At 38.0% G+C, this 27,971-nt stretch overlaps 1 protein-coding gene across 5 annotated transcripts in view; it reads left to right on the top strand.

The window, feature by feature from the left end:
• The window catches only part of dpp6a (dipeptidyl-peptidase 6a), a 247,212-nt gene that overhangs the window by 165,626 nt on the left and 53,615 nt on the right, over positions 1 to 27,971 (top strand). For all 5 annotated transcript variants that reach the window (XM_075452814.1, XM_075452815.1, XM_075452811.1 and 2 more), the window contains exon 3: positions 16,022 to 16,120. In XM_075452814.1, the coding sequence (XP_075308929.1) occupies positions 16,022 to 16,120 (99 nt within the window). The remainder of the gene's footprint in view (positions 1 to 16,021; positions 16,121 to 27,971) is intronic.

Here is a 27,971-nt window from a genome sequence, read left to right as displayed (position 1 = left end):
TGTGGCCCAGGCTCCAGTGCAGGGTTTACAGTGTCACCCACAGTAGCATCGCACTCAGAATCCACCCAGGCACTCCTACTTTAACAGTCACATTTACTGAAGGTCCATAAACGTAATTTAATTTGGCTTGCGACATTTCTTTCTTCATAAACGAGTCCCCTGTATGCCTCCTTCACGTCATCATTTTTTTTTGTGCACGCACATATTTTGGTTGTCTGTGTTTCCTTTTGTCATTTTAAGGCATCCAAATTTCATTTTGCACTGACCTTCAGGATGTTCTGTTTGTAGATTTAGATTAAAGTTTAATCAATAGACCATCTGTTTGCATCCAGGCTCATAAAGCTCCTTGATATGGTTTTATGCACTGCCAGAGTCAAATCAGTCAATGTAGCTGTCAGTGTGCATGCACTATAATTTGTTTGAAAAAAGACAATAATCACTTTGTCCTCGCTTACAATTTTCTGTCAGAAAAATTGCAGGTAATGCTTTTTTGGAGTGTGTAGGGTGTGGTGCCAAAGCAGGGTTCAGTGACTATAAAAGAAATTCAATTTAGTCTTTTTCTACATTGGAGATGTGGACAGGTGTCGGAGAAGAACTATCACCCGAGTAGACCACAGTGCAATGCCAGGTGACAGAGCAGCGAGCCCTAAAAGTCCTCGTCACCTCCTGGCACTGACCTGTTCCCTCCCTGGAACGTTTGTTATGAGCTGAAACAAGGCGAGACAGCGGGAGTCGAGGCTGGAAGTGGAGTGGTGTTTCCAGCTTGTACCTCTCCTAAATCTGTCCCCTCTCTGTGCAGCCTCTGTCTGCTTCGGCAGAAATACTGTTCCACTCCAAATCCTCACACAAGCTGTGTCCTGTAAGCTGTGGGGCCTCTCACACTCTGCCCATTAAACTGGAATATATCGGGCATTTTAGAGGCTTACGGATAATATTTGTTCTGGCCTCATCCAATTCAATTCTGAAAATTTTTGTAATTTAATTAGGGGGATGTAGCAGCTGAGTGGAGCCTCAGAATTTTGCAGCTCCATTAATTATTCCTCAAGGACAGATGGTTGGTTTGTGCTAACAAAGTTTATTGTACTCTCTCTCAGGGTTATCCTATTTGGGAGTTTAATAGAATTCCTAAAGTTGAATATTCTTTATTTTTGTTCCCACAGATTTGAAATAAATGTCTGAGTTGGGCCGTGGAGGCTTCAGAGTAAACTAAACACTAAATTGCTGGAAAAAAAAAAAATGAATAGCCAGTCTTGCGAGTTTTGGCTGTAGAGATGCACTTGTCAGTCAGACAATGATTGACTGCTCTTGTTTCCAGCTTTACAGGCCCTGACTGGGGACTTGATATCTGATGAATTCTGTGCACTTATGCCACAAACTGGTTTGTATCTTGTGATGGGCGACATCCATCCGTTTGTCAAGCCAGGATTTCAGAGTCTTGGCTGTCACAGTCTTGCTTTTTTCAAAATGATAAGCTACATAGGAGCATCCAGTCTAACTGACAGTCATGGAAAATACATTGTTTTTCCTTTTAAGCAACAGCATGTCAGGTCCAAGACGGCGCCACACTGATGTATTTCTTACTTTACTGTCTTTTGTACTTTAACAACAATGTCATCATGCTTTATTAAAGCAGATTATGGTAACCTAAACAAAAATGTTTTTTTGTTAAATTGGCTGAAACTGTCACTATGCCCCATCAGTAATAAGTAGGACACACAATCTGTTTGTAAAAGATTAAAGAGGTTTTTATGGCTTCTTCCTGGGGTTTTTATGCAGTATTCACGAGTCTACTGTGCCTGAGGGGGAATAAGTTAAGACTTAGAGAGTCTCTAACTTGAGTTGGTTATCAATTCTTGATTTCCATATTCGCTCGTGGAGACAGAGCACACAGACTACCACGCTCCCATGCAAAAAAAAAAAAAAATACATTTGTAGTGTGTCTGTAGAGTCCCGGTTAGTTTGCGTAGACAGATGCGAAAGCTTTAATTAAGCACACTGCTATAGCCTCTGCATGCATGACAGGTGCTTTGGAGCCAGTGCTTGAGCACAACAGAGAGGGCGGAGTCCACCTTCTTCTAAAGGTCAACACGTTTGGCTTTGGATAAAACACTAAATTAATATCTAAAACTAAAAATCCATTAAGAATATTTTCACTGGGGATTGCTCACAAATCAAATTAAAAGTTGAGACATTTCTGAGACTTCATTCTTTAACTGTACCCCATGCTGTCCATTAGGCAGACCTATGTTTAAGTCACTTACACATTGGCTTCATTTTAAAGTCCTGTCAATCTTCATTTCAAATCTCACTGCATAATAGTTCTTTATTATGGGATAAGATGACATAAAACCCACAATTTACAAAATTTGCACATAACAGTGTATATACTGAGAGTTGGACAAAAGAGTTGCCTTCCTCCTTGGAGTATAAAGTATATTAAATGTGCTTTAAGACACTCACAAATTCAGACATCAAAATGCTGTCTTTTGAATTTATCTTTAGAGGAAAAACAATACAATATCTCAAAACCAAACAAATTGGTGCTTTTGAAAATGTATTTATTTGCTCGTATTAAACATTTAGCAAAGGGGGGAAAAAAGATTCAGTAAACTGCCTGCAAGCAACCACTGCCAGGAGCTAGTTATCTCACATGTCCTCTCTAAAGGTCACTAAATAACAAATGTTTTGCTTGCTTTAATGCCAGGCTGTCTGTTACACTTTGTTGCACTTGACCAATAAACTAAACCTTCTTGGTATGATGCTAATTTACTGCAGCTACTTATTCATGCTTGTTTGGACAAAGAGTTCTTTGTCTGGTGACTGGCCAATTTCCACGCAGATAGTCCTATATTTTCAGTGCTGCAGTGCTTTTTTTTGCCAGCAAATACATCAGTCATGCAGTTACAGCAAATCGATTAATATTTAAGTGAACACACTTTTTCTTCTTTGTTGATAACAACCTAAACGTACCTCATTTCATTACTCTGTATAAATTATCAGGTACATAAATTTCATTTCCAAAAGAACTAATACAGCAGTTAATTAAAAATCAATGTCTTTTAACTGTTACATTTTTCATTAAAACTAAACTTACAAAAATGATTTGATATCGGCTAATTGTAGTACTTGAAAAAAGAAAAGTAGTTGTCAGATTGGATATTTCTTGGAAATCAGAATCTGCTGAGGAAATTGCAGTCACTGCATCTCTATCCAAAACTTATTATATTACCTGGCTGGCTGTGTTGTTTCAGCCCAGAAGTGCTTCTCGTTTTTAAGGCCTTTTGCACTAATGGCGTGTTTGACAAACCAGAAGAGGTGGAAGAAGATTGCGTTCCGGCTCGAAAGAATCAGAATCGGAAAAGATTTTATTGCCAAGTAATTTTCACATCACGAGGAATTTGGCCTGGTCTGTTTGGTGCAATAAAAAATTATATATATATATATATATATATATATATATATATATATATATATAATTCAACAGAATTGTCCTGGAGAGAATGAGGGCTGTAGTGGATGTCAAGCTGCGAGATGAACAGGCAGGTTTCCGGAAGAACAGGTCCTGTGCTGACCAGATTGCCACCCTACGCATCATATTAGAACAGTCACTGGAATTGAACTCTCCTCTCTACATCAATTTCATAGACTACGAGAAGGCCTTTGATAGCATAGATAGACACCTTGTGGAAGTTGCTGCGGCACTACGGGATACCAGAGAAGTTTGTATCTCTAATCCGGAACACATATAAGGACATGAAATGCAGAGTAGCCCATGCAGGACAGCTAACAGAGAGCTTTAATGTGAAGACAGGAGTACGTCAGGGATGTTTACTGTCGCCATTTCTTTTCATACTGGTTATTGACTGGATTATGAGGACTACTACTAGAGGAGGGAGAAATGGGATCCAGTGGACACTTTGGACACAGCTGGAGGATTTAGATTTTGCCGACGACCTGGCACTCCTCTCACACAACCACAAACAAATGCAAGATAAAACAGCTCATCTGGACAGAAAATCAATCAGTACAGGACTCAAGATCAGCAAAAAGAAGACTGAACTCATGAAGATTAACATTACAAACAGCACACCAGTCACAATTGGAGGGGAAGAGGTGAAGGAGACAGAGTCCTTTGTGTACTTGGGAAGTGTGGTTGACCGGCAGGGGGGCACGGATAGGGATGTACCAGCCAGGATAGGGAAAGCAAGAGCAGCCTTCATCATGCTTAGGAACGTCTGGGCCTCCAGAGTGATTCGCATAGCCACCAAACTCCGGATCTTCAACTCCAATGTCAAGTCAGTATTGCTCTACGTATCCGAGACATGGAGAACCACAAAAGCAACACAACACAGGATACAAACATTTATAAACAATTGTCTGAGAAGGATCTTTAAGATTAAGTGGTCAGACAAGATCAGCAACCTGGAGCTGGACAAAACCCGGTGGGAAGCCAGATCCTCAAGAGGAAATGGTCTTGGATAGGGCACACCCTTAGGAAGACACCATCCAGCATCACAAACCAGGCACTAACCTGGAATCCACAGGGTAAACGAAGGAGAGGAAGGCCAAAAAACAGCTGGAGAAGAGACACGGAGGAGGAGATGAGGAGCATAGGCAACAGCTGGCAAGACCTAAGGAAGAAGGCCCAGAGACGAGTGCAGTGGAGGACAATCATCGGTGGCCTATGCTCAGGCATGAGTAATGGGCCTAAGTAAGTAAGTATATGTAAAATAATAAAAATATATGTAGAGGCATCTGTACGATCCCCCAAAACCAGAGATGATACAATCAGGGGCGATTTTAGGATCTGGTCTTTAGGGGTGCCCAGCCCCCAGTGCTCACAGAGGCACATTATTTCTCACTAATTGAGGCGAACTAGTACATTTATAAATTTTGGAGCCGTATTAGTTTTGCTTTGAGTAGTGTTTTCCCCTACAACATTCAATTTTGACCTCTTCATTTCAAAAGACTGTGGCTTGACAGGGATAACAGAGAGCCTGAGACAAATATTGAAGATAACTCAACATTTATTTAGGGAGTAAAGAGTTAAAACAAAAACAAATGCTAGAAAATAAATAAAATGGTCACTAAAATAATGCATCCTGTGTTTTTTCATAATATAATATTTTAAAAATGTGCTGAGCCAGGGGGTGCCGAGCTATCTCACGGTGGTGCCTTGGCACCACTAAAAATACCCTAGCCTCGCCCTTGGATACAATTATTGCAGATGTAACAATGACATCAAATTCTGCTTAAAAGAAAAGAGATCAGCTGAAATCATGTAGTTTTGTTTGTGAATGATGTACTTCCTGTTGTGTAGTGCAAGTCCAGCGCACCTCAAGGGGCAAACAGTTTAAGAACTGTGCTTATACTGAATTGCACTTGCGAAATGACCAGTTTGTTGGGTGTAATCAGGCCATTTGACAGAAATCCTTGTATATATATTCTTTGCAGATATTTACAGCTGTTAACCTGTAAGAGCTAAGCAGGTCTGACATACTGCATAATCCAAGTCTTCATCAAATATTCACACACTGTATTTTTCACCCAGCAGGTTTTAGCTTTGAGGTTGTTGTCTCCAGTAGGAGAAGGGATTTTTAAAGAGGTGATGTACAGAAAGCCAAATCTCAGGAATATGCAACAAATTCTGTTGTTTCAAACCCTTGAATTGGACAAGACGATGTTTGACCTGATGACAAAGCAAGAAGGGTAAGAACTTCCATTTTGGCACGATCACCCACATATGGAGCACTTTCTCTTTTGCAGCATCTTTTGCTGAAACTATATCTCGACTGTAAATTCTACAAATTTAATTTATCCGTGTCAGTGGATTCTGACCATTCACTGGATCCTTTTCGAAAGGTAGAGCGTGCACTTTTTTTCTCTATGTAGAAAAAACGATTATGCTGTCGTTCCCTTCATGGGTATTCACATTGTGGTGCAGCAGAAAGGGGCTATTGAATTTCATAAATTGCTTGCGATGATCTCCAAAGTTGCAGTAGTGCTTCTTTCTATAAGGCACCGTAGCCTATTCAGACTCCTGCCTGTGGAGAAATGATCTCTGCCTCATTTTAGATGAATGCATCCCTATAGACCTATAGAAAGTCATAGAAGGCCTTGACATTCTGATATCACAACTTAATGCTTGCTACAATTGAAGAAGTTGGTACCACCAGAACCTCTGCTGTAGCTGCTACAAATCGGCCAAAAGATTTTTGGACCGCATATCCCTCTAAATAAGAAGGATTTACAAGGCGAAAAACACATCTAGTGAGGCAGTTGTGACATTTAATCCTGAAAATGTCACATTTCTAGTGGTGAAACACTTTCATTTGGTTTTAAAAGGAAGAATGTGAAAGCATATTATTGAAGCAGGTTTAAAAAAATAAATAAAAAATAGGCTTGATTTTAAACCAAAACAGTATTTTATATCAGGCTATTTCCATTGTTTTTAAGAATAAGACTTCAAGAATTTAATTACAGACAAAACTACATTTCTTGCAGTGCAAATGGGCCCAAGGGTATAAGGTACATCACCTGCAACTTGTTACACTCTAAGTACTTTAGGGAGGACTTCTCTATTAAAATGCAAAACCCATTAGTCATTCAGAATATCTTATTCTTGCTCTTAAAGGAGAAACATTTTAGGAACAAAGGCAGCCCGCTCTGAGCAGTAAACTGTGGCGGTGCTGCTCGTCAGAGGAGTTGTTTCGACGCAGTTAGGATGCTTGTTTGATGGATGTTCCCTATCCAGATAGGCCAGCCAGCTTCTAACTGCACCTGACAACCACTTTGTTCTATCCCACACACTTATACACACACATAAGCACACACGCTCAGAGTTTTGAACTCCTTCTCCTCCCTTGACAACCTGGATCTGCTGTAACAGAAAGCTCCATATTACTGAGAGGTTGCTCTGTTCTTCAATACATCTACGCCAGACGTTCACTATTGGCATCTGGGTATTTCTTAGACTGAGGGATGTCAGGCTGACTGACAAAGTGGCAGCTTGCTGAAGCAGTGGGAGGTTAACATTCTACTTTTATTTGGTGAAGCTGAAAGTGAGCACTCACTGAGATTATTGCATGAAACCAACTGTCACGTCACAGCTCTCTGGCAAGAGGAATTGGCAACATTTTGTACACTAATTAGCAAGTTTATTTGCACACTCGTATCCTGTTTTTTTTTTTTTTTATCATGGTGATGATTGTGATAATAGTAAAAATACTTTATGTTCAAAAAGTCTGACAGTAGCTTATTTATTGAACGTTTTTTTTTTTTTTTCATGCACATGGATAAAGAAATAACTGCATCTATAAATAGGCTTTAGTCTCTCAGCATTTCATGAAACTGTCTAAAAAGGAGCGATTATGAATTTTAATAGGAAACAAAGTGCACATTTGGAAGTCAGTGGTGGATTTGCAGACATAACTGTCATTCAAGAGATCCAAGTTTGTCTCCCATCGACCCACTGTTTTTTAAAGTTACTTTATTTTGTCTTTGGATACATTTTGGTTTTACAATTACTTGATTTAAGTGTTAAAGGTAGGGTAGGAGATCCTGGATTTAGAGTCCTTTCTTTTCCTGCTCTGCATTGACTGGATGATGAAGGAAACCACTCACAATAGCCGCACCGGTATACAGTGGGGCCTGACTAAACAACTCGAAGATCTGGACTTTGCAGATGACCTGGCCCTACTGTCTCACACTCACCAACACATGCAAGAAAAATCAGAAAAACTAGAGGCAACTACTGCACTGCTTGGACTAAAAATAAACTCATTAAAGACCAAAATCATGCGCATCAACAACAAGAACACCATGCCCATAACCATGAACCATCAGGCACTAGAGGATGTGAACACCTTCACATACCTTGGCAGCATAATTTCAGTGGAAGGTGGCACAGAGGAGGATGTCCAAGCCAGGATAGGAAAGGCAAGGGCAACCTACAACATGTTATCCAATATCTGGAAGGCAAAAAATATCTCACTGAAAACCAAACTGCAGATCTTCAACTCAAATGTGAAGACCACTTTACTGTATGGCTCAGAAACCTGGAGAATCACCACCACCATAATCAACAAACTGCAGACATTCATCAACAGATGCCTCAGACGCCTCCTGGGAATCTTCTGGCCCAACACCATCACTAAAGCCAACCTGTGGGAACTCATCAAACAAGACCCAATAGAAATTCAAATAAGGAGGAGGAAGTGGAAGTGGATAGGTCATACACTAAGACGAAAAGAAGCAATAACCAACCAAGCTCTGACATGGAACCCACAGGGAAAAAGAAAAAGAGGCAGACCAAGAACCTCCTGGAGAACAACTGTCGAGCAAGAAATGAGGGAAGAAGGGCTATCATGGCAACAACTGGAGCGGAGGGCCCAAGACAGGAGAGGATGGAGGAGTTTCGTCAATGGCCTATGTTCCTATGGGAATTTAAAGGCCTAAGTAAGAAGCTGCATTTTGAAAATACACAGGTAAAAAGTCCCAACCCTTTTCTTCACTTTCCCACCGAAGGCACGCCTCTAGAGTACATGAACGAGCACGAAGGTGCACGAGCGCTGTTCTGACAGCAAGCATCGATCGTTGCCGTATTTAGTATTTAGTATATGCTAACTATACGTTTAATAATGCTAGGTGCTAGCCAAGCTGGCTCTAGTTTAGCTTCCTGCCAAGCTTCTGGACGCGTAATTCGTTCACGGAGCAGGGTACGCGCACAGGGGGAAGGAGGGGGAGGGAGGAGCAGATTGCAGTTTGATAGACGGCATCAGTATCCAATCATTGTTAACGGTCCGTTCAGTATGATTGGATAGTGTTTTTCCTAGATTGTACGTTCTAGAGGCCACTAAAACTTTTCATATTTGTGTAAAAACTTTTAATTAATTGGTTGCAATGGGGGTGTGAAGAGTATTTCAAGCAATATGTAAAAAAATGTTCCAGAAAAAGATCCCCTACCCCACCTTTAAATACCATCTATTAGGTTTAGGCATTAAAACCCACTTGGTTGGGTTGAGGAAACTGTTGTGGCAGACATTAAAACAGATGCTGTAAAAATGTACAGTAATTTGAGCCTCCGCTTTCAGAAACTGTAGACAGTTTCTTAGGCCTGACACTTCTTCTTTTGTCCTCAATTTGTCCAGCTTCCTCAAATTTTAAAGGACACACTGCACACCATGCTGAGATATACCAAGTTTTTAGATAAATGTTCAATGGGAATCGCCTTGTTGGTGGAAAAAATATGTCCATGAAACTGTATAGTTTTTGGCATTTTTCACAGATGCAACTAAGGAAATGTTTAAGAATGCGTTTAACCCATTCTTATATAAAGGTCAGGTACAAGAAGCTATGAGCAAAAACGGGCCCATGTATACAGAAAAACATGTAGAGATCCTGGAGAACTTTTGCTCAAAACCACTTTAAAAGATTACAAGGAAGTCTGGTAAGAAACGGGGGGGTTGCTCAAGACTTTTCCCAGTATTGTACCTCTTAAAATAATACCCTTTTTCTGGATTATTATGAGTTTTCTTGTATTTGTATTTTTTTTTCTGTTTTCAGTCCTAAAACCTCAACATAACACTTGAAATGCTGGATGCTGCTTGTTTTTTTTTTCTTCTTCTTTTTTTTTTTTTTCAATGGAAAAGCTTCAACCTAAATCCCTTCAGATTGAGTAGGAATGTTGGTGAAAACACTTTAGATTCTGGCTGCCAGAACTCTGTTGCTTTCGCTCGAGTGTTTTTGATGATGATGATCCAATGCTTCACAAGAGTTTTCTTAGAGTTCCAGTTATTCACTGAATTTAATCAACGACCATATTTAGACTAAGGAAAGGAAAGATTTTCTTTTCCAGCATAAACTACGCTATTACTTCTTAGTGTGAAATGTTCTCTTCGTTAGAATGGTTTCATCAGTGGACCAAAGGCTCGGTCACCACTGTGTTACCCCATGTGGAACTAAATGGTAACTTCAGTGGCATTTATTTAAATATAAACCTTAGATTTCCATGTTACCCAAACTGTTAAGTTGTAGACTGAAAGACCATTAAGTTGAACCATCAGAGCACTTTTTTACATGATATGAAAACACAACCCTCTGCTGTTGCATTGTTTTGAGCAGGGGTCTCTTTTTTTTAAGTTTCTGTTGTTATCCCACTCCTCTGTGAAGTTGAAATGTACCTAACCAGAGAAACAAGATTTTCCTTTAAAGGATTGAACGATATCTGAAAATATAAATCTATATGTAAACTCTCACATCTTTAACTATGTTTTCATCAGGCTTCCTCTCATAAATTCATCAGTTATCCCTTCTAACCCTCACCATCTGATGCGAGGCTGCAGCACACGAGCTTTAAGTTTCCCTGCAGCCTATAAACAGTCTGACTCTTAAGATAATTAATACTCAGCTGATGCAGTAAGCAGATGCCTTCAAAGGTGTCTTTGTCCCCTGTGATGATGTCAGGAACCCAAGGATCAGTTGGTGTTTGTTCATCTGTTAGCATCAAAACGCCATGCACATCTAACGAGAAGGAAGTTAGTTTTGCTTTTTAAAACAAACCCCCCAAAGAATGGAAACTCAATTTTGTTTATTTGCTGGATTTTGCCAAAAACGAACAAAGCAGTACATTTCTTTATCTGTTTGCCAAATATATTTTCTTAAATGCTCTTAATCTGGTACTGACTTGCATTAGATGAATGTAGAGCTACATTTGCTTTTCCCACAGAGAAATATTACAGACCACCATTACTCATAAAGGATGGTGGGTCCTTTCTCCTGTCTCGTGTTTAAAGGAAATGGATTGAAGAGTTCCTATTTTCCTATAAAAACCTATAAATGGCAGCTCATTTAGAGGTGAAGGCATGCCTTCAAATCAAAGATACTACGGAGCCGCTGATGCTGCTTTGGATGAAACCAGAGCTTTGCGGGTCATTTAATCCATCTTTTCAAACTCCTTTAGTGTTTATCCTCATCTAATCTCATTGTGGTGTTCAGTCAGCCTATTTTCAGGTGCAGCCGTTGATCCATCACAATGAAGCATATTTTCTTTTATTCAATTATTAAACCCCTATCTCACAGTCCCTGCAAGACTAAAACCGTGCTTCTTATCTTGTTGGATATTGATTAGATTATAAAAATGTATATTCTTACAGGCTGCTCAGAACCCGACTTAGATTTTTCTGCCAAACATCTCTGGTTTTCATTCACGAAGCTCTTTACTCTGTGAATACGATGCTCCAAATGTCTGATGTCAGAGGCACTTTAACACAACATGTTGAACATTTGAAATGTATTTCAGATAAATCCCCAGGCAGTGATATTTTACAGTTCAAGTTTCTGCAGCTTGAATAAGCCAGCTGTCGATACTGCTCTTTGTGAAGTGAATCCATCAGCTGCATTGAAAGTAGGAAAAAAGGAGGAACGCCGTCAAAGCCGAGAGTCTTACATTCCGCTGGCAGGAAAGTCAGAGATACAGCCCTTTCATTGGTAACTATAGGTTTTCGGTACGGAAAGTTAAAAATCTGCTCGTCTCTGATGCTGTGCAAGGGTTTTGTGCAAGATTCTTCCAAATACTGCCAGGAAAATGAGGTGCTTTGTTAAGTTATCTGATGTGTGTGGACTTGACTCTCTTTCAAATCTTGAGTTAGTTTCTTATGAATGGTTAGTGGTTTGAAAAAAACTAAAAAGCACACTCTTCTGAAAATGGTCATTTAGACTGGACTGATACGAAGTGAAAAAGCATCTAATGTTGAAAACTCTGAGAGGCCTTCAGAAAGCCAAGAGAACTGGTGTTCAAGACCACTTTAAAAGGTAAAAATACGTGAAGCCTGGCTTTAATGCTCAGTATGCACTCCAGCTGAGCATCTTCAATCAAAATGACCAAATACTTTGGGTCCACGGGGTCATCCCATAAACTATCACCTCGAAAGACAGAAAGAGGGAACTTTGAGGGTTTCTTTGGATCGAGGAGGTGATGAGGAAGGCGACTTAGACACCCAGACGACGACTGTTTTGTATTTTTTTTTGGATTATGTTAATAACAACCGCACTGGGTTGGGTTAAGGCCATAACATCACTGGCTGCAGAATAGTCAGGGTATTTTTTTTTCCACCATTTTGGTGATACTAGACATGGCATTTTCCTTTGATGGCATAATTTCATGCTTAATTAAAGGGACACTATGTAATAAATTAAGTCATTTATTAGCTCAAATCAACATATTCATTCATAAGTTAGTCCTCATTGGTGTAAAATGATCTCTGTCAAAAATCTCACTTATCCTCCTGAGTGAAAAATAACTTGTCTGTATCTACATAGAGCAGGTAAGCTCTATGGAGGCTGCCATGTCCTTCCGCTCTATGAAATACGACGAAGTGCCGAGAGGGACATAAAGCACTTGGAATCGCGATTTCCCCACCAGGCCTACAAGCGGAAATGACGTCATTGTGACATCATTTCCGCCAAATGACTTATTACAGCCGCTAATGCTAAATAGATTTTATTCCTTGGCACATATGTCTTTGTGTTCATTAGCTTTCTTTTTGTAAGTGCATCATCTTCTTCTTTTTATTATTATTCCTATGCTCCCCTTGGATATCTTCTTTTTGGCGTTATGCTCAAATTTGTAAACTGTTATTTTGTTGATTTACTAATAAAGTTTAAAAAAAAAAAAAAAAAAAGCTAAATAGATTTTATCTCGTAAATGATCCCACTAATAATGCATTGATTGTTACCAAACTTCTGCCGTAGTACACATAAGCTCTTAACTCACAAAACGAGGCATTAGAAAGTTTGTAAGTTTACCGGGAGTTTATTTACCGCTGCTAATGCTCCTATTGCTAACGCTGCTAATGCTAACGCTGCGTCGACGTCACTTCCGGTAATTCCCGGAATATGACTAATTGCATTGCTTGCACACCAAAGGAGATGTTATGTTATCTGACATGTTATCTGTCATCTGTATTTATAGTGTTGTTGTATGTGTGTTATGTAATCCTTTGTACTGTGTGTCTTGATTTATTTTTGTTTGTATGGACCTTGAGTCTGAAGCTATTGCTTCTTGAATCTTGACACATTCCGCTTGCCGTAGTTCAAGAAGTTGCAGCGCACATTTGAAAACGTGAGGCGCTAGAGAGCAAATTCATTCAACTTTGCAAAATAAAATTGCACCACTAGTTGGGGGAAGAAATTACATAATGTCCCTTTAAATGATCTGTGGGGTTGTTTTTGCGAGAACATTTGTTTTGCTGATATATAACGATAAAGTTTGCCAGGAACCAAAAGGTTGTAATGGCTCTTCAGATGAGTATTTATTATTTTTGTTTATTAAAAAACACCTAAGAATTATTGCTTTAATGTCCTCATTTTGAAGTCATTTCATGTTTATTTGAATTTCTTTAGTTTTTTTTGTTTTTTTGATTAGATGTCCTTATGTCTTTAAAAACCTTTTTTTTTTTCTTGTCTTTTTTTTTCATTTTTATTAATGTTCTTTCCATGACGTTGTTCGATCTTCATCGTCCTCAGTGTAAATAAAGCAGAATTTAACATCATTTTTAAAAAAAGAACGTCTCGACAGAAACCGTTTTCTCTGCCCCATTTGACAGAAACTCACCAAAATGACACTTCAGGTAGAGAAAACACTGACTAGAAACAAAGAGATGCGACATAATATTGCTTTTAATCCTCCCACTTTATGGAGGTGAAATAAACGACTGGTTTTATGGAGCAGGAGATGATATGATGAGCATTGATGGATGAAATTAAGCTGGAATGAATTGCAGGAAGCATCTGCTGTAAATATTCGTGTCTGGTCTGACGATCAGAAGCCACACTAGTTTTATCACAGGCCTGAGGGAGTTGAAATGATGCTCGGCTTTATTAGACTCTTGTGTGTCTCCAGAAGGTTGTCATTCTTTGAAAGGTGAACAGCCGGCAGGCAAATGTTGTTAAGATGCTGGGTGAGTTATAAAAAAAGGATATTATTTATTCCCTCGGCTTCTGTTGTCGATGTAAAAAGAAAATCATTCATATCTCTGTCATTTTCCTGTTAGAATTCACTTTAGTTTTTTTTTTGGTTTGATCTTTCTTTCTTTCCCCTGAAAATCTTAATAGGATGGCTGTCTGCCTCATCTACCACATCATACAAACATAATTCATGTTTCTCCAAGCAGAGTCTCACGACAGGATGGTTTGTTTGAATCATTTTTTCATAAATGTCATGAACATGTGTCGAATTTAGTTTTATCAAAACTTAAGCGGACGACATGTGAAGAAATCCATTCCTTTATCCTGCATTCTCTCACACAGTCTTTCTCCTTTTTGCATGCTTCATCATGAATGATTCAAGCAGCTTGGCCTTACAAAGTGGTGAAATGAATTTAAAATGATGTCATGAAAGCATCAAACAGAAGCTGCTAGCCATTTGTTTTATTCTTCTGTGACTTTCTTTGTGTTTAATGTTGCTGTGGTTTTGTTTTAAGACGCTTGTTCTCGCAGGTAGACGATGTGTTGATCCATCATTTGCAGACACTCGCGTGGTTGACATTGTGGATCATTCTTAATGCGATACCATCATGTTTGCAGGGAATGAATGTCTGTCAGGAACTTAAATCTTCCCATCCAGGTATACAGAGATGACTGAAGTCTTTTTCAGACGCTTGACGGCGCTGACTTCACAGATTTGTTTAAGTGACGCAGTCCAGTCATTTAGGCCTTGTTCACGTTTGGTATTAACATGCGTCCTGGATGATCTGATCAAAAGCAGACAGTTTGAAGGTCATGTTTTTACAACATGCCTTCTGAGCTACCACTAGTGTTTCTGTAAAATCACTAAGACATTCAGTAACTGGACTATATCATTAAACATGAACATTCTTTATTTTCACCTGAGTTGCCCTTATTGCAGAATGATTTACGAACATTTCGATAAGCTCAGTTATGTTACAGTATAAGAGAACCAAATAGCCATAAAAGAAATGGCGCTGTTGAGGAAACTCACCTCTAAAGTCTCCTGATAATCCACAGACGGGTGTTTCCTGTCAGAAAGGGTCTTTTTTTTCATTAACAAGGGTCTCAACCATCCAGGTCAGCCCAACTTTTACCCAAAAAAGAGTTTCTTCAGTATAATCTCACAGATTGTTGATGCATTATTTGAAGTAATCTGTGGCTAATGTTTCAAGTGTTCCCTTTTATAACTCTGGGTTACACATATTTGGTTTGGTGATTTTGTTAGCCCTAAAAAAAAACGTACTTCCGTTGATGCGGCGGCCGTCCGTTGCATGGGTTGCTCCAGAATGCATCCTGAGTGCATACATGCTGTGATGGGTGATCCAATCAGAAAGCTAATGGATCACAATAATATCAAATGTGAATACAGCTTCAGACATAGGTCACATTAATGTTCCTCTGTGACAGAAAGTCATGATGCGTGTGCAACATTTGTCATTTGTGTGAAATTGGAAAGTCCATCAAGTGACTTATGACTCTCAGAGTCAGTTTTCTCAACATGTCACTTTACCCAACACTTCATGCTCATGTAAAACACACCGACTGTGGAAGGATTCGGAGAAAAATATTGCTTTTCTATGTTTAGTTTTCAGTGTTTAGTGTTGTGTGATGAAGTATTCTTTTAGGTCTGTCACTCCAGGTTTTTATTACACCTACAGTAACAATAGTAGTGAATGTTTTCACCTCACCTGGGTTCGACATGTCCACTGCCACCAATCTGCTGTTGGCTTTGTTAGTTTGAAAGAGGACACAGTAACATTCAGCTGAGTTATTCCTGTTAATTGTGTTAATGTTAAGTTTAACCTGATCAAGACCTTACACCAGATAAGACACTGCCATTTAAACTGTGTTTTCTGATTGCTTTTAACTCGGATCGGGCTGTGTCTGGTGGGAGCAATAATTTGATTAAGCTATGTAGCGAAATCCAATTTTAGACACATTATGTAAACGGGTGTATAATATTAGCCGGGTGTGAATTCATGTTTAGTTGAAACTGTGATCATTTCTGCTGCAGGTGAAGATGACCACCTGGCTCTAAAGGGCAAGGTGACAGTTGGAGACCTCTTCCGAAAAGACTTCAAGGTCCATGACCCAAATGCCAAATGGATAAGCAGTGAGTATTCTCCTTGTAAAAATGAGGCTTCACTATCCGCTGAAGTAGGTTCTTTAAAAATCAGAATGGGCAAAAGGACAAAAGACTGCAGACGATTAAGCCTATTCAGCTACACAAACAGTATTTAATGTGAAATTTTAGAGCAAACGCCATAATACTACACCACCGTCTCCGGGTCAAACCAACTAAATATTCAAACTAAGAAAACAACTGAAACGACTCAATACAGAAAAACATATCAACTCAGAAGTTAATTATTTGCTTTGGCTTGCAAGGATTCTGAAAATAGTGTAAAAAAGATTAAAAAAACAATCAAAATGGTTAATAATTCCTGTCAGTTTACAAAATAATTATTTCAACTGTGCTTGTGAAACCTGTTCTGTACTTTAATTAATGACAAAACATCATATATTAGAAGGTAAAATAGCTGCTGCTGCTTAAAATAATGCATAAAAAACGCTTTTCAAGTTGTGTTGCAAGACCAAATGACCTCCAAGTGGACACCAGGAAGGTTTTGTATGCATTGTCAAAGGTCCATTTTTTTGTATATTGTATATTTTTTTCAGTAGGGATAAGGTGGTTAATGACTAATGAGTATCTTGGTTATATTTGCCGCTTTTATTTGGCATTTATTTTGCCAAGAGGTATATGTGTGGCCACATCTTGTGAGAACCTGGCAACACACTCACAGGCTTCAAACAAACTTAATTTTCTCCTTTTTTGTTGGTCTGAAAAATAGAAGGCTGGCATCATAAGGTTGAAAATATCTGTGGCTTCGGTAAAATGAGTTCTATATGTCCATAAGAGGCTGTGGATGGAAAGAATCAATCACAATATGTGTCCATGTTTTCTTCCCACATTTAGATTGATAAATTCAGGGGTGTGCCGCATTGGGAAAACCAGACGACACAGATGCAAGAAATTACTCTTTAGTGGGCCATCTTGTTTCAATCTCTGGTCAGACTGCTTAAAATTTACACAACATTCCTCACAACAACGTAGTGACTCAAGACTGAATAAACTATGACAAACAAGACAAAGTGCTTAATAGACCGAGCTCAGTTCTAAATGAACACAAACGTACATATTCACCTTATTTTGCAACCGAAATGCAAAGACAGAAGCATTAAAAACCTAGCTTACAGCAATTGAAATTCCCCTTTAAAGTTCAATAAAATTCCAGTTATTTCTCCCCGTGAACGTCTTTCTGCTGCATCTCCACTGGGGAACATCATGGAAAGCCACAGGTAAATAGTTAATGTGTGATTTAAACCGACTGACGGCAACCAGGTCCTTTTATTTATAGCTAAATTATTTTCATGTGTTTAATGTGCTAAACACATCATGCCAAAAGTTCTGAATGAATTGATAAATATAAAGCAATATTAAATGAGAAACCTTTGAAATCAAGTTTGAGGCTCCATCTTTGCATGTTCTGTCCTATTTTATGGGGGAATTGGTTTGAAATGGCAGCAGCACTGATAAAGCTGCAAAGCTATACACCTCATCTGTTACTACACTCAAGTAAACACTTTGGAGAATTTTATATTGCTAATTAAGCACATTCCAAACTCAGCTGTGTTTTTTTTTGGTACTCTAATTAGACATAATGATGTGTGATTTCAGTAATTATACTAAGATCAATGCAACACATGATGTAATGGTGCTTTTATCTTTGTAATGGAGACAAAAACAGATTCAACTGCATCTCCAATATTCAGTGAAATTATCAATGTTTGTTTGCACATTTGTATTTGTTTGTGTCCTTGCTGTCTGACATTCCTCCAAACAATTTATCCCAAATGCTTCAATAGCTACCCAATTACCTGTAACCACAACCCTCATTTTTCTTTGATTTGTGACACAGTGTGGATGTCATCGCTGTTACAATTCATCAACACCAATTTCAAACGCCTTTCCTCTTTTTTTAATAGCGAAACAACACCGGCAGAAGCTCTCACAGCACTGCAGCAAGACGCTCAGAAAATAACACATTTCATTTAGCATCAAGGTTAAACTTGGACTTGATCCAGTCACACATGTCTTAGTGTTGCTTTGAAGAGAAGGATCACAGCTTCAGGATGTGGGGATTGGTACAGCTGGCAGATGTGTGCCCAGAAAAGCTGTCTCCTCCTAATCACCACATCTAAGATGGCTGCAAGAGAGCATGCAGCTGTTAAAATGCTCTCTCAAATTCTAAATTTGCAAAGCCCTCCCCTCTGTGATTGGCTCTAATTTGAAAACCTAAACTTCATATTTATTATTTTAATGACGGGAATACCAAGCCATTCCTCTTGATCTCAGATGACAAGCAGAATAGATTTTAGCTGCAGTTTCCCATGTGTGCTGAAAGATGACATGTCTCTCATGTGGGCTGACTAACTGTGGTCCAAAGGTTGTAAACAAATCAATGACATTTGAATGAGCGCTGATAAATATCACAAACGGTGGTCGTACTGTACGCATCTGGAAGCTTAAACCCGTTCTTCAGAATTCCCTGCAAAAGCTCAAACTGTGTTTATGAGTATCATTCTGAGAGTGTAATTGGGCCCATTTTGTCCTCGATAGAAACTATCCATTCAACCCAACAGGGTTTATTTTAACGTTCACAAAAAAAGAAAAAGGGTACTGCGGAGAAAGCAGGGTTGTAATGATCCATACATACAGCACCAATCACCAAGAGACAAGACCTGCCATTAGAAAGCACTTCTCGCTTTCATCTTGCCATTCATTGCACTGTTGACAGCACCATCCTTGATCTCAGGGTATTTTTAGCGAATCATTAGGTACAGCTCACAAAGAGAAGAGAAAGCGGAGAAGAGGGAGAGAGATCTGTTAGCTGATTATTTTGTCCTCGTTAGTGTCATTTTTATCAGAGCTCAACCAACTTGCATTTATTCAGGGATCTCTCTTGGATTCGCAATAAAGGTTTCCCTAGTTGGAGGCACAAATTTCATTTTTAAAACCTCATTTAGGTCAGTTTTACGATTTCCCTTTCCAAGGCTGTCTACATCTATCAGTCAATTCCCTAGAGATGGCAGAATACAACCCTGAGAGTCCTTAATGATTATATATTAGGCTATTTCTCCAAGGCAAAATTGCTTCCTCATGTATTTTCCAATTGCATTAGCTTAAATAGGTACTGCACTTAAGCATCATTATGTGCTTTTATCAGAAAATCTTCAGACAGTGTGATTCCTGCCTGTGCAGCCAATGGATAATACTTTTAAGCTTTATTCAAGTTTATTATAACTTATTTTTGCATCTATTCGCCAAGTTATTATTTTTTTTACAGAAGGCAAATGGAGCACAAAGTACAATAAATGAAAGTTTAGGCTATAAATAACTATGACAACCATGAATTAAAGTATACAGTAAGATGCATTGGTGTGAGAATTTAGTCCAGAAAGGCCAAAGTCAGTGAGTATGGATGCTTGTCATGATGAAAGAAAGTTCTGCCGCCCAGTATTCCAATATTTACGATGTACAGCTAAGCACAAAAAGTACGACTAGTTTTCCAAAGGGCAGCATTGTAGAGATAGCACACTCTTTTTATTTTCTTCTTTTAAAAAAAAAAAAAGCAATTTCAGAGTTTTAAGGGAGAGTGCCTGAAGCTAAAGCCTTAGCAACCTGAGTATTATGGTAAAGACTTTCTGCAGCCAGCTAAGACTTCCAGTTCTTGGTTGGTGGATTTTTGGACATTTTAATCCTGGGAAAGGCTTCACTGCTCTTTTGAGGTCTGTTCAGTTTGTTTGATGTTTAGGTTTGGGGACATTGAGGGCCGAGGCAAACACTTCAGATAAATGCCTTCTGATGTAGTCAGTTGTGGATTATGAGGTGTGTTTATGATCATCATAGGTGGAGTGGCCTTTCAGGTGCTTCAAGTGGACCTCTTTACAGCTGGGCTGGTGTTCCAGTCTGAACAAAAGGCTGTTTAAACTGTCAATGTGCCACTAAATCTGCTCAAAAACACACAGACAGGGTGTACAGGTGGATTCTACATGAAATATTTAGAGGTTTATATAGAGGCTCTATCATGTTAATTAGGATATCATTGTGTTTTGTCATTTATACATTTAACATATATAAATTGAATGTGCTGCTCTTCATTTTTGACATATTATTGATTGTTGAATATTTGCACAAAGCTTTTTAGTCAAGAATTCACCGACTCAAGTAAACTGCTGGAGCTTTGTAGTAAAATGGACTGAAAGGAAATCCTCAGGTTTGGTGACAATGAGACACTAATTAACAAAGTTGGTCAAAAAGGTCAAGAAAAGGTGTCATGAGCAAAATGGCGGAGGTGGTTGAGTGACGGTCTCATGGCTCTAACGCTACCCATGAATTAAATGAACAGATAAAAAACTAAAACTACTTGGAAAGTGGACAGAAGAATTAACACCTCTGTTTTGAACATTGAAATGGCAAATAGGTCTAAACAGGAACCCAAAAGAACGCGTTCAGAATTAGATCTATCCAGCGCAAGTGAAACCGAAATGGCCGGCCTGACTCTATCAGACCGTGCAATGCTGGACGGAATGCAAGCGCAACTTCAAAAGCTCGAAAAACTGGACCTCCTGCATGAAATGCTGAAAGATATTGCTGATCTAAAAAGGTCTGTGGATTTCACTAATGAATTAATTGAAGATCTCAAAAGAGAAAATTCCAGCCTGAAAACAACAATGGATTCCTTACAGGCCGAAGTGGAGACGCTAACAAAAGAGAACAAACAGATCAGGAATGACATGTTGGAAATACAGTGTCGAAGCATGCAAAATAACATCGTGATTATGGGATTAAAAGAAGAAGAAGAAGAAGATAACGCCGCAACAGAAAAAAAAGTTAAAGCCTTTATGAAGGACGACTTAAAAATGATGGAGGCCCAAGTAGCCGAGGCCTCAATTGAGAAGACACACCGACTAGGCCAAGTTCAAGACCCAAAAAAAGATCGGGCTGTGGTGGTAAGATTCTCTCAAACCAAAAGCAAGGACGCAGTGCTGGCACGCGGCTTCAAATTGAAAAACACACATTATTCTATGTTTCAACAATATCCTCGTGAGGTTGTTGACAGAAGACGCGTACTTGTCCCCATCATGAAGAAATACAAAGCAGAAAAAGCCAAGACGCGCTTAGTCATGGATAAACTGTATGTCAATAACCAGCTCTTCAGGGATAAAAAGATAACGACTTGGTTGTGAGTATGAGGAAACCACAAAAAATGGTTTGAAGGATGAAATGCTGGAACGCGATTTTAAGTTGGAAGACCCATTACTTGATGTTTTGAACAATCCGGGAGATGTGTAGAAGACGTTTTGGAGTGCGAGTTTAAGTTGGAAGACCCATTATTTGATGTTTCAACAATATCCAGAGTTGTTGCGAGAACCCGTCCCTATCATGAAGAAATAGCCTACAAACACAAAAAGGTGCGCTCAATCATGGATTAACTGCCGCATGTCAACGACCAGCGTTTCAAGGATAAGAGATCACGGCATGTTGTGAGTATGAAGAAAGGCCATGAAAGGACACGGTAGGCTAAATTAATTTCTAATTTCAATGGACAACAATTATGGGAACACTGATAAACACAACATTATATTTTGATCAACGAACAATTGAAAGACATTTTGAAGCCATAAAATGCCCCTTGTGTTTTTGTTCTGTCACGAAATGTATTAACACATTGGTTTGAATAGCCTATTGTTTGACAAGGACTTTAAAAGCTAGCCTATAGGCCTAGTAACTATTTTTATTTTCTTTCTCCCTATTAGGCCAGGCCTATTATTACAATTATTTTGTTTTGGGTTTTTTTCCATGCAATCTGAAAGAAAAATACTTAGACCTAAAACAGGGGTAGCTTTGTGCGTGGAGACTGCCTCATGTGTTTTATGTTCATTTTTTTTTCTTTTTTTCGGGGAAAATCTTTTTTAAAAGGGGGAGGGAGGGATTGGGGGAAGGAGGGGATGGGCATATCATGGACAATGATGTTGAACTGCCTTGTAGAGAATGAGAAAGTAAAACAAGAAAATGCACAGTGGAGAACATAGAATAGCAAGCTATAATACAAATGGATTAGCTGACAAGAAAAAGCGTCATCAAATTTTTACTTGGCTCAGAGGAAAACACTATAGTTTCATTTGCTTACAAGAGACTCACTCTGAACCAGCGGATGAACAGCTTTGGAGAGAAGAATGGGATGGACCAGTAATATTTTCGCATGGTTCCAAAAATAAAAGGGGGGTGATGGTATTATTTGAAAAACACTCAACAATTAACATACATGGATATGATTCCCACCCACATGGAAGATGGTTAATCCTGAGAATGGCTATAGAGGACAAATATATCTGTTTAGTTAATATATATGGGCCAAATACAGACGATCCAACTTTCTTTGAAAATTTACATGACAAAGTGAATGAAGATTCTTTTGAGAGTGATTACTATATTATGGTTGGAGATTTCAATGTGGTTCAAAATGGGGAAATCGACCGTAAAAGAAGTATAAGATCAGAGTACCACCCCCAAAGCCATAGAGAAATTAAATCAATAATGAATGGGAAAGACATTGTGGATATTTGGAGATTAAAACATCCTAAATTACGGAATTATACATGGAGAAGACAAAATCAAGCAAGTCGTATTGACTACTTTCTTATTTCCTTTTCCTTGGTTTCAAAAGTTAAAAAAGCTATGATAGAAGATAAAATAAGATCAGATCATCAATTAATTTCTTTGCATTTAGATATGGCAGACCATCCAAGAGGTAGATCCTATTGGAAATTTAATCAGAAACTCCTGGAAGATCCTGTCTTTATAGACAAAACTAAAATATGTTTTGAGAACTTTTTCTTAGATAATGTAGGATCAGCAGATCCACAAATTGTATGGGATGCCTTTAAATGTGTTCTTAGAGGACACACAATAAAACTGGCATCATTTAGGAAAAAACAAAATAAATTAAAAGAACAGAACATTAAAAAAGAGATTGACACTTTAACAGCACTTGTAAACAAAGCCAATGCTTCACAAAATGTGTTGGATAGACTGGAACAGAAACAACAAGAATATGAAGAATTAATGCAAGAGAATACAAATAATACATATTATAAAAATAGAGCTGAATGGATGGAGAAAGGAGAAAAATGTAATAAATTATTTTTGAACATACAGCGAAACAATATTTCCAAGAAGAATATCCATCGATTAATAGATAATAAAAATACTATGAAAACTACAACAGAAGAAATCATGGAAGAAATTGAGAGTTACTTTGCTGGAATATTTACACCAGATCATCCAGATGAATGTGATGACACTTTTTTTCAAAAACAAGTTAAATTGATGAAGAATCAAAACAATCATGTGAAGGTCCCATCACTGAGGATGAACTTAAAGAGGCCATATTTTCATTTAAAAAGGGTAAAACACCAGGACTAGATGGTATCCCCATTGAAGTTTATCAGCTTTTTTATGAATCGATAAAAAATCACCTACTCGAGTGTTTTAACTTTTCTTACGAAAAAGGTACACTCTCTGATTCACAAAAACAAAGTGTAGTCTCTTTGTTGCTCAAACAAGACTCAAATGGAAAATATAAAGACCCAACACGACTCAAAAACTGGAGACCACTGACCTTACAGGGGTATGACTCAAAAATACTGGCAAAATGCATTGCAACAAGAATAAAAAAAGTACTCTCACCCATAATACATAATGATCAAACAGGTTTCATACAAGGACGGAATATATCAAATAGCATCAGACAAATATTAGAAATAGTTGAACACTATGATCATAAAAATAAGGCTGGACTAATATTCATAGCTGACTTTGAGAAAGCTTTCGACAAAATCAGTTGGGGCTTTATTAACAGATGTTTAAACTACTTCAACTTTGGAGTCTCTTTAATAGAGTGGATCAAAGTGATGTATGAAGGCTCTGTCTGTAAAGTTCTAAATAATGGACATTTATCCAAGTCAATAGCAATAAGAAGGGGAGTCAAACAAGGCTGTCCTCTGTCCCCCTATCTTTTTATTATTGCAATTGAAATCTTGGCAATGAAAATAAGATCTAATAGAGAGATAAAGGGTTTAGAATTAAATGGTATTAATAATAAAGTCTGTATGTATGCAGATGATTCTAGTTTTATGCTAGAACCAGACAATGCATCGCTCCATAATCTGATTAGTGATCTGAATACATTTTCAAAAATATCAGGGCTTAAACCCAATTATGAGAAATGTCGCATATTGAGACTTGGCAATTTGAAGAATAGTGATTTCCATCTTCCCTGTGATCTTCCAGTGGAATGGGTAGGTGGAGCTGTTAATATTCTTGGTATCCACATACCCCAGAACATCGGAGACATATCTTTAATTAATTATAAAAACAAGTTGAGTAGGATATGTTCTATTTTACAGCCATGGCAAGGCAAAAATCTAACTATTTATGGTAAGGTAACACTTATAAATTCTTTAGTTGTGTCTCAATTTACTTATTTAATGTTAGCACTTCCTTCACCACCTGAAGTTTTCTTTAAAGAGTATGAAAAACAAATATTTAAGTTTATTTGGAATGGCAAAAAAGATAAAATTAGACGAGCATATCTTTACAATGATTATGAGGTAGGTGGTATGCAACTGTTGAACCTGAGGTCAATGAACAAATCATTAAAAGCATCTCTCATACAAAAATTTTATTTTAACCCAGACTGGTTCTCAAGCAAGTTACTTGAAAACATTCATCCAATGTTTGAGAAAAAACTGTACCCATTTTTACAGATTAGCCCAACACACTTTGATAAGATGGTAAGCATTAGTTATAAAGCTTCTACCTTCTTAACGGAAGCACTACAAAGCTGGCTACATTTCCAGTATTACCCTCCTGAAAAAGCAGAAGAAATATTACAACAAATGTTATGGTTTAATTCAAATATATTAAGTGGAGGACAAGTAATCTTTTTTAAGCACATGTTTAGTAAAGGAATTATTTTTGTTAAAGACATTTTGAATGAAAAATGTGAGATCCTTCCCTATAGTCAAGTAAGAATTATGTATGGGGAGGTATGTACTATTCAACAGTATAATCAATTAATTGCGTCTCTGCCTTTAAGTTGGATACAAAAAATTAAAACTAGCTGTGACAATAATTTAGTGTGCAGACCAAATATAAAGCAGTACAAATGGCTAAACCGAACAAAAATTAACAAGGAAATATACACATTTTATTTACAAACGGATAAATTGGTGGAGTTCCCATGTAAAGTTTTTGATAGCTGGGAAAAAATGATAGATTGTCCTCTTCCATGGAAAGAAATATTCAATAATTTTTACGAAGCATCACTGGATATAAAAATACGTTTTTTTCAATACAAGTTAATTTTTAAATACTTAAACACAAAGAAAATGCTGCATATTTGGGGTATAGAGGCAAATCCATTCTGTCGATTTTGTTTAGAAGAAGAAGAGACCACAGAACATTTATTTTGGTACTGTCCTTCAGTTGTTATATTCTGGCTCGAATTACAAAGTTGGCTGTTAAAATATGATATCAACTTGCGTTTAGATCTCCCTACAGTACTCCTGGGCGATTTGGCAAATGAAAGCCAGGCAATACATAATATCATTCTTTTGTTGGGAAAAGTTTTTATAAATAAAATGATGGATTTAAAACAGTTAAATTTAAGAGCCTTTAAGAATTATGTCAGACACTATTGTAAAATAGAGTGTACAATGGCATGGGAGACAGGTAAAATAATCTATGCAGACAGGTGGTTTAAGATAAAAGATGGAGAAGGATGGCATTAGGTTTTTGTTTTGTTTTGATTTTCATTTCATTTCTTAAATGTTTAAGGTATAATTTCAAGGTACATCAGCACACAAAACATATGTTACAATTCCTTCCTGGGGTGGTGTATGGGGAGGGGGGGTAGTTAATATATGGTTTTGAAATGTTGGGGGACACATATTGTTTTTTTTTTGTATTTTATTTTTCTCTTTCTTTTTTTCTTTATCCAATTATTGTCCTCTAATATATGTTATAATTTGCCTTAAAAAAAAAAAAAAAACAAAGTTGCAGAAATGATCACATTGTTTGGACTGCAGTGAAGCAGGAGATCTTATTTAGATTTAAATAAGACATATGGATAAGAGTTGCTTTTGTGAAATGTACAGAATTGTCTCCACTTTGAAATAAAGTGAGCTGGTCTTGAACATAATCGTTATCCTTTTGCTAAAATATATCATTTTTCATGTCTGCCTCAAGAAGCCGGTTGCCCTCTACCCCAGAAATGTTGTGTGCTACTTGCTGCACAAGCCCAAACCATGATCAGTCCACTCCCGTGCTTAACAGTCAGGGGGGAGTTTGGTTGATGAAGCTCTGTATCCTTTTCTATCTTTGAATCTTCCATGAACTTCTGTAAGAATTAGGCTCTAAAAAGTCTATCAAGATGGGTTTTTTTTGTCAGGATGCCACCTTTATTAAATGTATTGGGAGTTGAAAAATATGTCAAACAGTAAAATTAGAATCCATAATTTTTTCTATCCGTCTGGTTTTAAAGGGGAAGTTCGCCATTTTGCACATTAAGCCCTGTTTGTAGGTAGTCTGGGGTGAATTATAGATGTTCTGATCACAATTTGGACATTTGGTGCTGAACGGAGCATTTAGGTATCCACTGCTGCAGCCCATCCACCTTTGCATTGAGTCAATGACCACTCAAGCAAACAATCATAAAACGGCATTAAACTTTTGTTTGCAGAGACATGAAACTCACCGTGTGGTCTGTGGTGGACAGCGATACGTTGGCTCAAAAATCACCGCGAAATACGCTTCCAGAGAAGTTATATTACCATTATTGTCCGTCTTCATTGATTTGTATTGTACACAAACAACGCACTATCGCCACCTAGTGGCTGGATGTCTTGCTGCTGCTATTCAACGGTGTCCGGAAAAATAGGTCCACCAAATGCTAAAACAACTGTTAGAAGGCACATTTCGCTGCGATTTTCGGGTCAATTTATCGAAATTGACCCGAAATTGACCGTTCTCCGTTCAGCACCAAATGTCCAAATTGTGATCAGAACATCTATAATTCACCCCAGACTACCTAAAAACAGGGCTTAATGTGCAAAATGGCGAACTTCCCCTTTAACGTTAACCCTCTAACTGTAGTTTGTATAATAAAGGAATAGAGATTTTGGATAAACCGATGGCTAATTCAGAAGTATAAAATCTGATCACCTGGCTGATATCTTGAGGCTTTGGGCATTTTTATAGCATTGTTCATGATTCCCATATTGTAATCAGAAACAATGAGCAAATCAGTCAAAATCAGCCTTAAAGAACTTCAATCCTGTAGTTCTGTGATATATCTTACACAAACTCTATACACTGCTTTACTCTGAACTCTTCATCTGTATTCAGATCGCGCTCTGCAGCTTTCTCTAAGTCTCCCTTGTTAGGTAATTGCTGTTAGCAGACACGACTGACATCTCACAGATGCTTTTGATTTTTTTTTTTTTTTTTTTTTTTTTTTTTTTTTTTTTTTTTTACCACTCCATCTGAATCATACAAATACGACATCAACATTGTCCTCACACTATCAAGGTGAAGCTGGCCCTGTGGGACATGATGGAGGCTCTCCAAACAGCTGTTTACTATTGTAATGGCCCCGTTCCTTTTTGTTTGCCGCTCCAGGATTCCTCTTGTTGCACTTGTGTTTGTTAAATATGGTGAAGGGAGAGCCATTTGTGAACCAATTGATGAGTCAAAGCTATGCAAAAATGCTATCACTCTGACTTTGGGGGGAACTGATGACTCTGATTAAAATGAGTGGAGCATGTTTGTTTAATCA

Source organism: Odontesthes bonariensis, chromosome 20, assembly GCF_027942865.1.
Source record: "Odontesthes bonariensis isolate fOdoBon6 chromosome 20, fOdoBon6.hap1, whole genome shotgun sequence".
Taxonomy (NCBI): Eukaryota; Metazoa; Chordata; class Actinopteri; order Atheriniformes; family Atherinopsidae; genus Odontesthes; species Odontesthes bonariensis.
This window is presented reverse-complemented; position numbering and strand designations above follow the sequence as displayed.